Below are 16,000 nucleotides of genomic sequence, written 5' to 3'. Positions count from 1 at the left end.
CTCTCCATCCCATAATTTAATGTATATGTGTTTTATTTCATTAACCTCTCCTCTTAGGACGTGTGATTTAAGCAAACCTGTTATGGTTGCCCATTGTTGTGCTGACTCCAGGCTGTCTTTACCCTTTCATGTCCTCATTACCAGCTACCAGGATTTAAGTTCTAGCAATACCATATTAGATGTTACTGATACTGGGGAATTAGTTACACCACATTCAAGTATTACTGGGGATCATAGATCTATCCCATATAGACCAATATGCAACAGGGAATAACATGCAGGAATCAGTGTTTCTGACACACTGATTCTCTAATGTAAAATTTCAATAGTGGGCTTTTTTACAGAAGACAACGGGCAGGGTTTACAAATATTTTTACTGGTTGCAAACCCTCCCATCCATTCACTAAATCAGATCATTTGTGAGTGGTAAAAAGGTTTTTTGTATGTACTAAACCCATTTAGTGATTTTAAAAGTTTTGCAAATCTCCAAATGGGATTAGAAACGGTCTTTGCATCACTATTTGGAAAGGAACGTGTTTTGGGTGTCCTTTCAAAATAGCGATTCAGACCCTGATGTATGTATCAATTCTTTGCAATTGTCATTCTAGTTGCAAAGCATTGATGATTTACAGACTCTTGAGTTGGGGGTGTAACTGATTCGCAAAGAGAAGGGGTTTACCCTGGTGTCCCCTGCCCCTTTAGGAATTGGATTGACAACTTCAGAGGGAGGAGGCAGTGCCCCAGAGTACCACTGCCTGCTTTCAGCGAAGTTTGCCAAAATGGAAGCAACCTTGTTTCCTTTAAGGAACTCAGGCTACCATTTTGGAATCAAATCTCAGGGATTATGATCTACTGTTCCTTGCTGGCCACCATGACTGTGATTATAACCAATCACAGGAGGTACCAAATTGCAAGCTGCCTAAAGAATAATAATTAGGCAGATTATTCTCCGACCCCCTGCAAATCGATATTTTGTGAACTGATCTTTTAGTAAATAAGTCAGTTTGCAAAATCAGATTGCAATCGCAAACATTGCACAATTTGCAAACAATTTTTGCAAATGTAATCTTTGTAAATCAGGCCCAAAATACTCCAGAAATGACCTAGATGATTTGTCCCTGGTAACGCATGAGTGATTGATTACCATATGTTATATCTGATGTGGCCAGTAACGCCTGATACTCATTCAATGGGGCATTCAGGGCCACAGCTTAAGAGACTTACCTGAAGCTCAGGGATGCAGAGCTGCGGGGCAGGGGCTGACCCCTAGATCACACTGGCAATATTTGTGTGAAAAATATTTTGGTTCCTAGTGCTTTGGCAGGGTTCAAAAACACTAGGCAATATGCCCAAATTCATCCTATACAACAAACAAAACAGCAAAAGTTCAACTAGAAAACCTGATCACCTAAGCACTTCCCATTGAGATCCGTCAAGCAGAGAAGAAAGGTGAACATGCAGTCAGAGGTTTAGGTCTGTACATTTTATTGAAGCACTTTTACAAAAGGCCTGCAATAAGGTTTTAGCTACAGAAATATGAAACGCCATCAGAAAACTGTACAACCGCAGCCCTTTACTGTAGAGAGCGTCAGATCCCCCTTTACACATTTCAAATGACAGAGCTGTGACAATCTTAATGACGTGTGACGTACCATAGTGATACAGCGCATCTACTGAGGTGCAGGTGAGAATTTCGGAATTCTGGGTACGCCATGGTGTGCTCTGGTCATGCATATCAAAAGCCATAAAGCTGTGAATGCACAGCAGATGTACCAAAGTGGAGAACAGCATAGTTTAATGCAGGCCTTCCTATGTAGGGGGGCATCAGAGGCCCGAAAGCTCAAGCGTAGCACAAAGGGTCTGCGACAAAAGAACATGGGAGAAAAGGAGGGGTGTTGCCAGTCGGAAGTGGAGGAGGTGAGTTTCACAAAGCCTACCAATGGGGCAGTACCAATTCCGAAATAAAGAGTGCAAGACCAAGAATAAAGCAATTGGCACGCTATCCTTGAACTAACAAGTAGGGGGCAGCCAGGTGGCAACTGAAGTATCTCCGTGGAGAAGTGAGCCACAGTAAGGGCTGTCAGCTTGCAGCCTCCTACCATCGCCAAATGGAAAACAGAAGAAGGACAAGGCATCGTAATGACATGAGTGGTAATCTAGTGATGATGCTCAAGCTGACGGGAGTCCCGCCCAGTCAGAAAGAGGGACCAATGGGAGAGGATGGGTTCCAACAGTAGGCCTTGGAATGCTGACTAGAATTGGAACAGGTGGAGTTACCCTAAAACAGACACGGCACTCGCCGACCAAGGCTGTCGGGGGGGCAGCTAACAAGTACTAACAGTGGTTAGCAAGTTAAGCCTGCCATCCAGCATAGACGGTACCTCAAAGACAGAACACCTCAGATAGATTTCAACTTTCCCTGATCATTGGAGGAGGATTGTTGCCATGTTTGCTACTATATTTATCATAAAGAATTTTAAAATTGGTTTGCTTTGCCTGTGAGCGGTGCATGTATTGTGAAAACGTTAATAAACTGCAGGCAGTTGAACTCCAACCCATGCAGGAGTTTATACTTTCATAAAGGAACACATTTTGGTTCTTGGCAAAGAAGCCCGAATGCATGGGTTAAAGCCAAGCACTGGGACGGGAACTCACCATACCTGCCAACTCACACAGTGCCACCATGTGACACACAATATCGGCTCCCATCGCACGATCTCCCAGTGAACAGCCAATATCACACTGTGACACGGAAAATGAGCTGAAAACCACTGTAAATAGTGGTTTTCTGAGGCTTTGAACTGCCGAAGTCCACTAAGGGGTGTGAAAGCACTCCGGGACATTGGCAACAGCTAGCTTTTTCTTTTTTTGGGAGGAGGGGGCTTGGCGGCGAGGTGGGGTTCAAAAGTGTCTTGTAAGTACTTCTCAGCATAATGCCCCACCCCTTTCAAGTCCCCACCCCTCCTCACACGGTGAGATTGTTCTTCAAGTTGGCAGGTATGAACCCCATCCAATGTGGCAATGCTGAAAGCATCAAGGCACTCCACTTCCTGCTACCCCCTACACTGGAGCTGATAACAGGTTGTTCAAGTTGGGTGGTGGGAAGACGTAAACTCTTGGGGGTTCTCGAGAGGGTCATCTTAGCTCAGGACATAAAACCTTACACTTTGATCAGCCCAGAGTCTTTGAATCCTGCTCTAGCCCCTGTGTGGATTCCTCCAATTTCTGGCTCCCACATATTCACTGAGGAGAAGGATGAGTTGGTTGTGCAATGAAGAGAGGCATAGGATAGTTGTGACGGGGCTCAACAATTAAATAAATAAACCAATTGCTCCAATGTAAATGAAGCAAGTTCACTTCCTGAAGCTAGGACTCAAAGTAAAATATGATTCAAAATTAAACAAGGAGTAAAAATTACATATTTAACAAATCTTCACCTCTCAATGTACAATTTCAAATCTGTTTTAATCCAGTCTCCAGAGTTCATTTCAACGCTCAAAAGTCACTGTTTTCAAATGGAAATGAATGTCCAAGGCGCTCTGGGTAATTGTTTCCCGTGTATGGGTATCGGTACGTGTCCAGGTTCTCAAGCCGGTCACTTTTGATAGGGACAGGATCCTGCTGGTAACCCAGCGCCGTCTTGATCACTCCAAAGTCCTCTTGCACTTTGACTTCCGGGTACCCTGTTTCCAGGGTGTTGTCTGGAAGGTGGCCACAGTTCTGGAGGTTTTTGCCCTCACACGTATTGTCTGTGAACTTCACCACCGACGGCTTGTACGCCTGGTAGGACACCTTGGTGGTGGTGGTGATCACAGTTTGCAGGGCCGGGGCAGCTGGAGAAGGGGTGCTACCATACCTGCAGGTGTAGTCCCCTTTGTAATACGGGTGTCCAGTGGTGGCTTGGATCTGTCCATAGTCATTTCGATCTCCATAACCAGCTTTTCCAAAAATTTGTTTCCATCCGTGATGTTTGCCTGGTACTTCACAACTCCTATCATGGACGTTGAGGGCACTGGAGCTGTGTTGGGGCACACTCAAGGGAATGTGGTCAGAATCCGCAGGGCCATTGTTCAGATCTTTGTAAAATGCTGGGTAAGAACTGGAGCCTAAGTAACCGGGCACGGTGAATTCATAACTGCATGGTGTCCTTGGCACATAGATTCTAGGATTAGGACACTTCTGAAATGGTGACACCGCCTCCCCCTGAAAGCTGGCTGAGTCATAAGTGGCTTTGTAAAGCTCTGGGTTCTGAAAGGATGGGTAATGCTGAGCGGGAACTGGGAAACTTGAGTCAGCAATGATGCCAAAGCGCTCTGGGCCTTCCAGGCACGACAAAGGATGGAGGTTGCTAAAATGGCCACCGCTGTCGTGATACCTTCCTGTCTGCAATGAAAACCAAATATAAGAATTATTTATTTTCCAGCCAATATACTGTTTTCACAAAGAAATAAAACAACAAGTTTATCACTCCTGTCATATGTGAGCAACCTTTGAGGCCACATTTCAAAACTATGGTAAAAGTTTCTAAAACTGTGAGCTGAAAGTGTTCTTCTGCCACCATTAGTGGCCAATAAACCTAGGCAATCACTGAGACCTCTACAAGTCACTGCTAAAGGCAAAATACGAGTTAGCCGCATGTACGTGCTGGGATACCGGTTGGCCATTTTTAACATTTCCTGCTGCTATGCCCATGCGGATTGTGGCTGTTAGTAGTTATTTGGCCATAGTGCAAAATAACTTGCTGACACCAGGTTCTATCAAGTAAAAAGTCTAAGTAGGACCCCTATTCCGCAGTTAATAAAAGGCAATTTTCAACTACCATTTACGTCCTACTTTAAGCAGGTGGTAAACTGGTATGGGGTGAATGGGGTGTGTCAGGGAGTAGGGGGCAGGGTGTTTAAGAGCGTCCGTGGTAGGGATGCTGCTAAAAGGCAGGGGGGCTTTCCACGCTTCCCTTTGGAGTTACAGGCACCGGGTGGGAGTCAGGGTGTTCAGATGCCCTCAGTCCTGCCCTAACTCCCATGCAATTTTACTAGGTGTCGTTTTGAGGCCCGCTGTTCCCACACAGTGAGTCTGGGTACGGGAACACTGGGTCAGCTGTGATCGGGTGTAGCAGCACCCCCAAGGAATACCACTCCCTCTGACTTGTAATCAGGCCCTTGAAGGAGCAAATTGCCTTTGCATCCTTTTTGGACAAGGGCCACAACCCCACATCAAAAGGCCCTGAAGGCAGGTGCGGGCCAGAATGGACCGGTGTGGCTCAGCGGTCCAACTGTGGCCGCATCATTCAAATTTCGTGAGTTTAGTTACCCGTGGGTGGCAAAGATTGGTTGCCTGGCGGGAGCAGCAGAGTAGCCTGGGCAGTCAGCAGGGTCAGCAGTACAGCCTAAAATGATCAAACATGCCCTGGTGGACATCTTGCTGCCTGCCTTCCTTTGAGGACTGCCAGTGCACGCTGCACCCAACTAAGGAGGAGTTTCTTCCCGGTTGCCCAAGCTCATCCCTTCAATTGGGTGCCAGGGGGTTTCCCTTTATTGAGTTGCACTGGCATGGTTCTTTTGGGGAGCAAGCTGTTTTGCTGGCCCTACCTCCCTCTATCTTGCTTAAATGGAGAGTTTGCCTAGTAAACAACAAACGAATTATGCGCTGCCACTAGGAACTGAACGATTGTCAATCATGACTATAAATGGAATTTGAGAATATGTTGGTAGGAGACTGTTTGTATTAGTCAAAATACTGTATCAATTTCGTATACAATGACAAATGTCTTTCAACATGAAAATAACAGCTGAATTTTGATGTTGTGTTTATGGAGTGTAATAAATAAAGCAAGATAATGTAGACATTCTCTAACGCTAGAATGGTGGCTGTTATTGCATCATTTGAAGGTACTGCTTTGGTTTTGGGAGGGCAATTGTAGTTTTCTTTCCCAGCCCACAGGTCTCACAATGGTCCCTCATCTGTTATCCCTACTTCATATTATAATTTGCGTGCCAATTTAACTTCCCCTGCGTTTAGCCTAGAAGTTGAGTGCAAGGTGCACTTCTTCTGTGTTTGGCCAGGCATGCACCACCAGGGTTTATCTGGTGGTAACTGAAGCTGTGAACCTGAGTGCATGGTATAATAACGTGTCCAAAGGGCTTTGTTACCATTTACGTTTGTTGGCCCCCGATTAATTGCACACAGATGTTAACTAGGAGGAGAAACAAATGCGAGTGTCAGGACTGTTGCTTAAGTATTTTTGCTCCTTTTAACATGTACAGGTCTAAAGATACTCCACATGCTTCACAAAAAAAAGTTACATGAGTCAGTGTGGCAATAATTTTAAGTGACACAATTCAATTCAAAGACATAAATAGAGTACCCCTCTAGCGGTGTCCAGATGTGACCATAATGCTTATTCAGCAATTAGTGTTGCAACCCTGGCTATTTATATATGTATTTCTTTTTTCTGTTGTAATGGAGCCAGCATTTCCCCTGCATGCACTCTGCTGCACTTTCCTCAGTAGCAAAAAGTACTCAAATCTGATATCTATAAATAGATAAGAGGATGACTGGCATCATGGACTCTATTCACATGTTTTTTCTGCCAGTAGGCTTTACCTGCAGCGTAAAACACAGCATCGCTACGTCTAAATGGGAAGTTCACAGAACCAGCATTTCTTGTTGAAAAACACTCATTCGAATGGAAAGGTTTGATTATCTGGAAGATTTCCCTGCCACGTGGATTCTCAGGTTAGGAAACTTTTATGGAAACACTTTGTGATCCTGAGAGTAGTTCCTCCCACCCTACTATCCTTGCGGTGGAAGAATTTCCAGATGGAGACTCGCCTCCATATTTCGTACTTCATCCCGGGAGGTGTATCTTTTTGGTTCATTCCCAGGTTTACAAGGTCTTGTAAATCTAGGACTGCATCAAAAACTGTGTGGCTTCAAAAATCTGACTTAGAGTTTTGCTTTGTGCAAATGTGGCGGACCCTCTCATAAATATTCCCCACCATGTCCAGGCAAACAAGTCAGCAACATAAACAGAGCTCTTGCTGCATGAAGAGTATGCTATGCAGCAGATAAGAATGTCACCAGTCACAGGTGTAAGACTGAAAGCCTGCTTCACAAAGGGCCTCCGCATCATGGCGAAGGCCCCACAGTTTCTGCACTTGGGGCGGACTCTCGGCAATGAGAATTCTCATTGTGGAGATTCTGCCACAAGTGCATAGACTCCCCCACGACGGTGGGGCCTCCTCCACGAGTGCAGAGGCCCTTTCTGAATCAGGTCTGAAGTCTGGAAGCATTGCCTAGGTGTGAGAAGGCAAATCTCACTTTGCCTAGAGTTCCAAAAATACTGGCTCTGGCACTAAAAAGTGATATCACTACCTAATATTCCGCCTGACTTCTAGCACATCTGAGACGTGCTATTGAAATATGGCTGTTGTCTGCTTGAGCACTGACAGCCTGAAGAAAAGAACACTGGGCGTGGATGGCCTCGTGAAGTGTGTTCATCAAGGATACTGTTCTTTAACTTGAAATCAGAAAGTCAATGAGAGAAAGAATCACCCGGTGATATCTTTATTCAGGGATCTCACTGTATAAACAATATGATTTGAGGTAAAAATTGGTAAAACACATCAGTGAGGCAATAAGAACGGACAGGATGCCATCCTGCCTCTTCACTATAAAGAATATTGGACACTCACAGGTCTGACTTAAACAATAAAGGTGTATTGATGCAGATTCAAACTAAAACCCATGCATTACTTGATTATTGCAATTGTTGCTGCTGATAACATTTGCAAAAAATACCTGCGGCATCTACCAGATCTCGGGGTTCAGGGAACCTGGATATAAGCTCTTGAAGTCATTACAACAGTGTAGGCGGATATTTTCCTCATGTCCTAAAAGTTTATGGGCCATAGTGCTTGCCCAATATACATGCAATTGACCCTCCTGTCACTACATTTGTGCTAAAATCTTCTTATGCATCCCCTCAAGATGGTCATCTCTCCTCAATTGTGGAGGGCACCATGGCTAACATGGCTGCTCCCCATTTCTTCCACCATGATGGACACAACCTACACTTATAACACAATTGCATGCTTGTCGTAACATAAACACTGCTTCAAATTATATGGGCATATTATCAAGCCAGGCGATAAAATTATCGCCGCTTTAGCGGCAGAAAACTGCCGCTAAAACGGCGATAATGGGCTTGATAATATGCTCTTTGGAATTCCAATTGAAGCCCATGTTAGATGTCCTTCACATCTAACATGGGCTTCAATTGGAATTCCATAGAGCATATTATCAAGCCCATTATCGCCGTTTTAGCGGCAGTTTTCTGCCACTAAAGCAGCGATAATTTTATCGCCTGGCTTGATAATATGCCCCATAATCTTTATGAGTGAACAAGCTGAAGTGGCTGGAGGTCTGTCTGTAAAGGTTCTCAAGATTTTATAGACTTTGATGCTGTGGACCACCAAATCCTTCTGGAGAAGCTGTCATTGGTTGCCTGTGGCCCTTCCTCCAAAGATCTTGGCTCTTCGTTCTCAAATGGTTAGTCTGGGTACTTTTCTCTTTGATGAAATCTCAGCTTTGTATTTTCTTTATTTCTATTTTTCAGTATTGCAACTTGTTAGTGGATGTCTGAGGGATTTACATGAACATATGAATACAATGGGTCCGCACATTTATAATGGTCCGTAAACAAGGAGAAGACAGACCATCCAGAACGCCGCAGTCAGACCAATCCTCTCCATCCCATGACCACATCACCCAACACCTCCGCGACCTCCACTGGCTCTCCTTCGAAAGAAGAATAATCTTCAAACTGCTCACACACGCCTACAAAGCCCTCCACAACACCGGACCCCAATACGTCAACGTACAAATGTCCTTTCATGCCCCAAGAGAAACCACCGCTCTGACGACCCCGCCCTAGCCACGGTCACCTGCATCCACAGGGCCAAAGCAGGTGGCAGATCCTTCTATTACCTCGCTCCCAAGACCTGGAACAAACTCCCCCACCGCATCCGACGAAGCCCGACAATTCAGAAAGGCCCTTAAGACCTGGCTGTTCGAATGACCAACTGAGCTGCTAGCACCCCCACCCCCCTTCAGCACCTTGAGACCCTCACGGGTGAGTAGTGCGCTCTAAATCCCCTGACTGATTGATTGACATGAAGAAGACATGGGGTGGTCACATATACCGGTTTGAAATTATGGAAGTCTTTGCAGCTTTTCAGTACTATGGTTGCCTAGAGAGGTGTGGGATGTAGGGTTGTACGTTAGAATATCAAATATGGAAATATCTACTTACACAAATAGCCTTTAGTTGATTAATATCCTACTGAGTGTAGATTTTCTGTTTCTAAATCCAATGGAGGCAATAATTTGGTAAATTATATTTAAGCACAATATTTATGTCAGGCAATAGTTTGACAATGATATTCTTGTGCCATACCAAGATATGGAGTCGTGGTGGGTAGATGTTATTTGTGGCACAAGAAAGCAAAATATTTCGACAGGGGCCAGCTCATTAATGAGAAGGTATTGGTCAGGAAATGTTTGAAGGATGTGAACAATGGGTCTTGTTTGGATATCAAAACTTTTGGCATAAAAATAAAAAATTGGTTTGTGTCAAGACTTTGCTTAGCCAACAAATAAAGTTAATTTATATCTACTTTTGACATACCTCAATCTCTAATGCTCTCTTTTTCTGAGATAGGTGAGAAGAAGAAATCTGTCTCTTCACCGCACTTCTTCGTGCTTCCGTCTCTGATTTACTCTCTGGTCGCGGGTGATCGTGGACTCCTTTTGCCTATTATGAGAGATATGTGGTCATAGTTGTGATAAGGTCAGACAAATAGACATCTTGCTATCACAGTAAAATAAGCACCAACATTATTTTATTTTGATGTGGCATGCATTAAAGCTTTTACTATATCTTCATTCTCTATACTGTCCCTACCTGTTTTATTAACTGTACCCTAACCTGCCAAGAATTTGTTTACCTTAGATCCATGGCAGGAACAAGAAGGCCTACAATGTGGAAACGTGTGTATTAGCGAGGTTTTAAAATAAATAAAGGCTCAGGGTTGTCGTCCAACTGTGTCACTATTTAGGAATCGAAAACACTCATGTCATAGTAGTTAAAAGGCAATTATTTTGACAAGACAAGACAAAAGCTTTATTTGCATAATTAATTAAAAATATTACAAAATACACCTAGTGAATGCAATTACAATGACTAAAACCTCTTTTTTTCATTTTAAAAGGTGTTAATACTGGAAATAAATACTCTTTACTTTCAGAAGATGTACTTATGCTGTCCAGAGATTAAGAAAGGAGTTTTATTGCTTCTTCGAGGAATTTGACTCCACGGCAAGCTAAAATTATCGAGGAGCCACTGAGCCAACATGTGACTGCCTGTCTGCAAGTTCGAATGTTAAGCACGTTTAAAATTGGTTTCAATAAAAGTCGTCTCTGATTTATCAGGGCCGGGCATATACAGAAAAGATGAACCAAGGTTTCTGTATAGTATCCGCAAAGGCGACATTGTTTCGTCTGATGCGGCGGTTTCCAAGATGGTAGTAGATCTTTTGAGACATGCATCCCCATCCGATAAGCTATAAATACGTTTTTAAGAAGTGCATTGAAGTGGGATGCTAGGTAGGGCAATGGTTTTGAGGGTATGAAAGAGTTCATGATGGTCCAACCATGCCGACGTTTTACCAATGTCTCTTTATCCTCTATAAATGATTTCCTTTTTGCCGCCACATTGGCTAGTTTACTAAACGTAGCCTTGTCAGACCCTGATTTTCAGTCTGAATCCAACTCCAGCATTTCCACACATTGTTTCAGACATTGACCCCAAATATTTGGCTTTTCAGATTCCCCCCGTTGTTTTATTTCCTCCCAGCTTAGCCAATCCAGTGTATCTGTGTGAGCAGATCGAAGTTTATGACAAAGTTTCACAAAACTGCTCATGCTCCGATATTTCTGGTTTTGCAGGCCAAATTCAAGCCTGACTTGTGCGGCTGATGCAGGCAATTATTTTTCAATTGTAATCACTTCCTGTGACCAACATTTCTTTCCTTACATTTATTAACAATCTTCTTCCATAGGCTTTGCTGAACTGTCATTTAGAATGGCAAAGACATAGCACCATAGATTGTAGAAGCTCTGCCTTCAATCATCTTCTACACAACAGCCACCCATGAGTCAACACCACACCAGAAGCCTCGTGGAAAGCACCTCTTATCACTCTTCCTTTTCTTTTGTGGCCACATATGGGGCCAGATGTAGGTAAATGCATTTTTGCGATTCCTTAACAGCGATTTTTAGGGAATCGCTATTAAGGACTCGCAAAATGCCATGTAGGTAGGAATCGCAATATTTTTTGCGATTCCTTAATATTCCTTAATTGCGAATCGCAAATTGCTATTGGCAATCAAGGAATACCTTCCCATTCATTCCTATGGGCCTCGAGGCCCATAGGAATGAATGGGAATTGCGCACACAATTTGCGAGTACCCAATAGGTACTCGCAAATTGCGTGCGCAATTTCAAGGGTGCAAGGGTTCCAGAGGGACACCCTGTTGCACCACTGAAATGTGCATGTGTGCACATGTGGTGCACATACATACCCTAAGGCCATGAATGTGTGCCACGTGGCACTTTTAAAAAATCACAAAAGTGCTTTTTTAAGGAAATCGCTAATTACCACCAACTTGAAGTTGGTGGTAATTAGCGATTCCTTAAGGCTAAATTGCACTTTCATTTGTGCTACTTACATTGCATTTAAGGAATCGCAATTTGCGATTCCTTAAATGCAATCGCAAAATAGGGAATTGCAAATTATGCAATTCCTTATTTTGCGAGGGGCTCATTGTGTGCTACATTGCACACTGCTAATTTGCGTTCGCAAATGCTGAAATTCTGCGGGTTTCAGCGTTTGCGAGGGCAAATTGGCTTCCTACATCTGGCCCATGGTTGTTTGCAGTGCCGAAAACTTCGAGTTTCCAAGCTCTACTGAATTCTGGATGCTTCTTCCAGAAGAAATTAAGATATACACAAAAGGTGCGGAAATTATGGACTATTTCAATAGTTAATCAATTAATATATGTTTTTGAAAATTGTTTTTTTGTCTTTATCAAATTTCTGATTGTTTGCATATTACTCTTTTGGCATTCTGTATGGAGAAAAGATGAGTTTGTAGAGTGATAAAAACAGTGAAGGAAAAAAAGGTTTTTTGATTTACAAGCCGAAATTACGCATATATTCGAAAACATAACGCATTAACTTCTTCAGCCGACATTAATACGTTTTTTCGTGGGTGGAGCTGCATATATTTGCATACTCCCTACTGTAGAAATGTTTTTGTAGGTTTTTGATACAGTTTTCAACATGCCCTACGAGCAGTAGCTGTTTTAGTCGTGAACCTAAAGCTTTGTTAGAATTTTTTAATTATCTTGTACCACATTGATGTGTTGGTCATTTTTGGAAGGCGAATATCATTCCAACTTATTTAAAAGCATGTGTGCCTAAAGGGTGCTGGGAAAAGAATTGCAGATTTTGATGGGACATAAATTCTGAAATCCAAGTCTAATGCATTTATAGAAAATATTTATTGACACCTAAATTGCGTTTTTGTGGTGAATTTTATTTGTTCTTTGCCTTCAAACTGCCAGTATTAATCGTAAGGTATTTTATTTGTGGTAACTCTTTGGTGTGGTGAGGTCTAGTTTTACCCTAGAAATCTGTCGGTCCTTATAGCAAAGAGCACTCACTGTTGTCTGTCATTGGTGCTCGATTATTACATCCCAGGCACGTGGAAGAAGAAAGCGCTCTCAAATTAAGAAATGTGGGGCCAGATTTATGAGGGTCTTGCGCCCCTTTTACGCCGCCGTTGCGTCACTTTTGTGACGCAGCGGCGGCGTAAACCCTGCGCCATGTTGCTCCCCATTTACATCGTGACGCATCTATGGAGATGCGTCACGGTGTAAAGCCCTGCGCCACATGAAACCTGTGTCAGGTTTCATGTGGGCGTTGCTACTCAGAGGGGGCGTTCCGTCGCAGGAACGCCCCTGAAAAATTTCACTGAGTCCCTTTCCCAACGCTGATGCGTCAAAACCCTGCGCCTGCTTGAAGCAGGCGTAAGGCTTGACGCACCATGTTAGGGATAGGGTAGGTTGGAACAGTGCTAGAGTTGCGTCGCACTTGCGACGCAACTTCAGCACTGCGCCAACCTTACGATGGCAGATGTGTCACGTATCTGCTTGTACTAGTGCCACGATGCGCCGCATTGTAAATGCGGCGCATCTGCGGTGGCGCAAGGGCTAACTTGCGTGACGCATCTTCCCTGGTGCATCCATGATTTGCAGGGATGCGCCAGGGAACATAAATCTGCCCCGTGATCTTTGGGGACAGAAGGTATGTCTATTAGCTTAACACTTTTACAAACCCTTTACAGTCTTTTAGTGGTTTAAAACATGCAAAATAAAAAGGTAAAATATCGAAAGTCCTCTGTTTGACTCGAGGTAAATTTTCTATTTAGATTTGGTCATAAACATTAGAGTGTACCAATTCAGTTAAGTGATGTGAGGAGACACGTGACGGTTTGGTGAAGCCACAAAAGCTCAAAGGCGCACGTGCAGCACAGCCCCTACCTGGAAAAAGATGGCCTTGCCGTCGAGGCGCCAGAAGTTAGTGACCGGGTAACCGCTGTGCCCCCGGCACGGGATCAGTTCCAGGGCCGAGTTACAGTTGTTACAGAGCTTTTCTGTGAAACATAAACAGAAATCACAGTGCATTGAGAGACAGTCTAATAGTTAATGATGTACTGTACATAATTCACGTCAGGAGTGAAAGTACACTGGAAACACAAATTGTGCAACAAAGGTGTCTGTACAACATATTGGCATTTATTGGTGCGCATTTTGCCAGAATTCCCTACCCAGGAGTATTCTGGGGAACCAAGAAAAGTCCAAGGTTCGGGTTGTGAAGTGAAGTGACATGCCGTCACGTGACCTTTGACCCTTCACATGTAGAGGTATCAAAGGAAGTGACGTCACATGACTTTTATCCCTGGTGAGTTCAGAAGCATTAACAATACTCTCGGGGCAAATGTACAAGCCCCTATCGCCACGGGAATGTCACTTATGTGACGTTCCCGTGGCGATAGGGGCCTTGCATTAACGTGGTTTAACGCTGCCTTGTACATAAGGCACCCTTTCACGCTATGGTTAACGTGAAAGGGGCGTGCAGTGGGGTTTGTGGTGGGTGTTCCACCACAACACACATTGTATTTGACGCTGTCCCCTATGTACAAGGGTGGCGTACATAGGAGGAAGCACCAAAATTAAGACCAGGAAACTCCTGGTCTTAAGTTGGCGAAACGAGGAGAAATGCATTATTTCTCCTCGTTCTTGCCATGGAAAAAGCAAAATGCCATTGTTTGTTTATGTACAGGAAGTTGTCCCTTCCTGTACATAAACAAACCTTTTAAAAAAATGCCATTTTGTAACTTTCATGTGTGCTGCATGAAGCCACACACATGAAAGTTACAAAATGGCATTTTAGGATTGTTTATGTGCAGGAAGGGACACCTTCCCACACAAAACCAATCCTCCCCTGCACGCAGACACCCAAACTTAGCGCCTTTGCAGGGGGAAACACAAGGCTGTACCACATTCTTGTAAATATGGTGCAGCCTTGCGTTTCCGAAGGGTTGGAGCGTGTTTTTAAGCCCTGGTGGCTAACGACACACTTCACCACTTCATTGTACATATCCCCCTCGGTTTTTGTCTCAATACAGTCTCAAAGGGCGGTAATACCAAACAGGTAAGTTTCAAAACATTAGCCACACTAAAAAGAGGGGCGTAATAAAGACCCCCGCAACCCCCACAGCCCCCACAGTGCAGGGGGGCCCCCAACCTCCAGGAGGCCCCCTCAGCACAGCACTTCGGTGGGAGAGCTCCTGATAGAGTCCAGATGAGGCCCCTGCACGTATCTTGCAGGGGAGGGCCCTCAATTATCGTTAACACCACTGACTGAAAACAGTACTGTGTTAGATAAATGGCAGGTTTAAGTGTGAATAGAGGGAGCCAATGGGTCGCAACTCGCATTTACCATGCCTAGTGGCACCTAAACGATGTCATAGCACATTTAAGTTACAAAAAGGTGTGCAAAGAGCATTGTGAATCTGTCCCAAAGCAAGCAAAGCATCAGCTTATTTGCATCTGTTGAGGCCAGCAAGTATTCTCTTAGCAGTCCTTCTTCAGGTCATATTGTTTCTTCTGCATCTTCAATCATCCCCTTGAGTGGAAAAAAGCCTGCCCTGTTTATTTGAACCGCTGTGACAGGTTTGTGATGGTGCCGCTCTTGCAATCACTATGACTTTTTTGCTCTCACTTTCTTGATGTTTTCATCCTGTCCAGAATTACTTATTACACCATCACTGTTTTCCTATCTTTGTCTACTGCCCCCTGTCTCCAGTCTCTACATTCTTTCTCTCGCTCTAGGTTAAAGACTAGATAAAATATACATAGGCCTGGGCGAAATTTCGTTTACGCAACGTACTTTTGCATACTTTTCAGCATTTCACATCAGTGTCATCTTAAGAATTTGGGGGAGGGGCTAGCAAGACACATTTTGTGAGCCCCATTATGGATGCACTTTGAATTTATTACACATTTTCTGCTAATTCAAGGCCACATGATGCCAAACATTGCTAAATTATGTTAATCTTCAGCAGGGTCACACAAAAACAGGTGACATATGTCTTGCCTGGAAACCCAAAAATCCTTAAAATAACACAGCATAGACAGACAAAGTTAGAGGTAGAGCTAGGAAGGGGCGCAGAGAGGTTTCAACAGAAAAATAGAATAGGCAGAGGTCAAACACAGAGAAGATTCACTTTCCCAAGAGGCCCCTTGGAAGGAGAGGGCACTGAGCTATTGTCCACTTTGCCCATGTCTTACAACGTCTCTGTTTCACATTATAA

At 43.9% G+C, this 16,000-nt stretch overlaps 1 protein-coding gene across 2 annotated transcripts in view; it reads right to left on the bottom strand.

Moving 5' to 3' along the window:
* Positions 1-545: 545 nt before the first annotated feature.
* GCM2 (GCM transcription factor 2) overlaps positions 546-16,000 on the bottom strand; it is a 58,729-nt gene continuing 43,274 nt past the window's right edge. For both annotated transcript variants that reach the window (XM_085606979.1, XM_085606980.1), the window contains exons 3-5: positions 13,665-13,777; positions 9,689-9,814; positions 546-4,383 (exon numbers count right to left, since the gene is read on the bottom strand). In XM_085606979.1, coding sequence (XP_085463105.1) covers positions 3,496-4,383; positions 9,689-9,814; positions 13,665-13,777 — 1,127 coding nt within the window. In that variant the 3' untranslated portion in view covers positions 546-3,495. The remainder of the gene's footprint in view (positions 4,384-9,688; positions 9,815-13,664; positions 13,778-16,000) is intronic.

This window comes from Triturus cristatus, chromosome 5_2 (assembly GCF_964204655.1).
Source record: "Triturus cristatus chromosome 5_2, aTriCri1.1, whole genome shotgun sequence".
Lineage (NCBI taxonomy): Eukaryota > Metazoa > Chordata > Amphibia > Caudata > Salamandridae > Triturus > Triturus cristatus.
The sequence above is the reverse complement of the archived record's forward strand: the minus strand, read 5'-3'. Positions and strand labels throughout refer to the sequence as shown.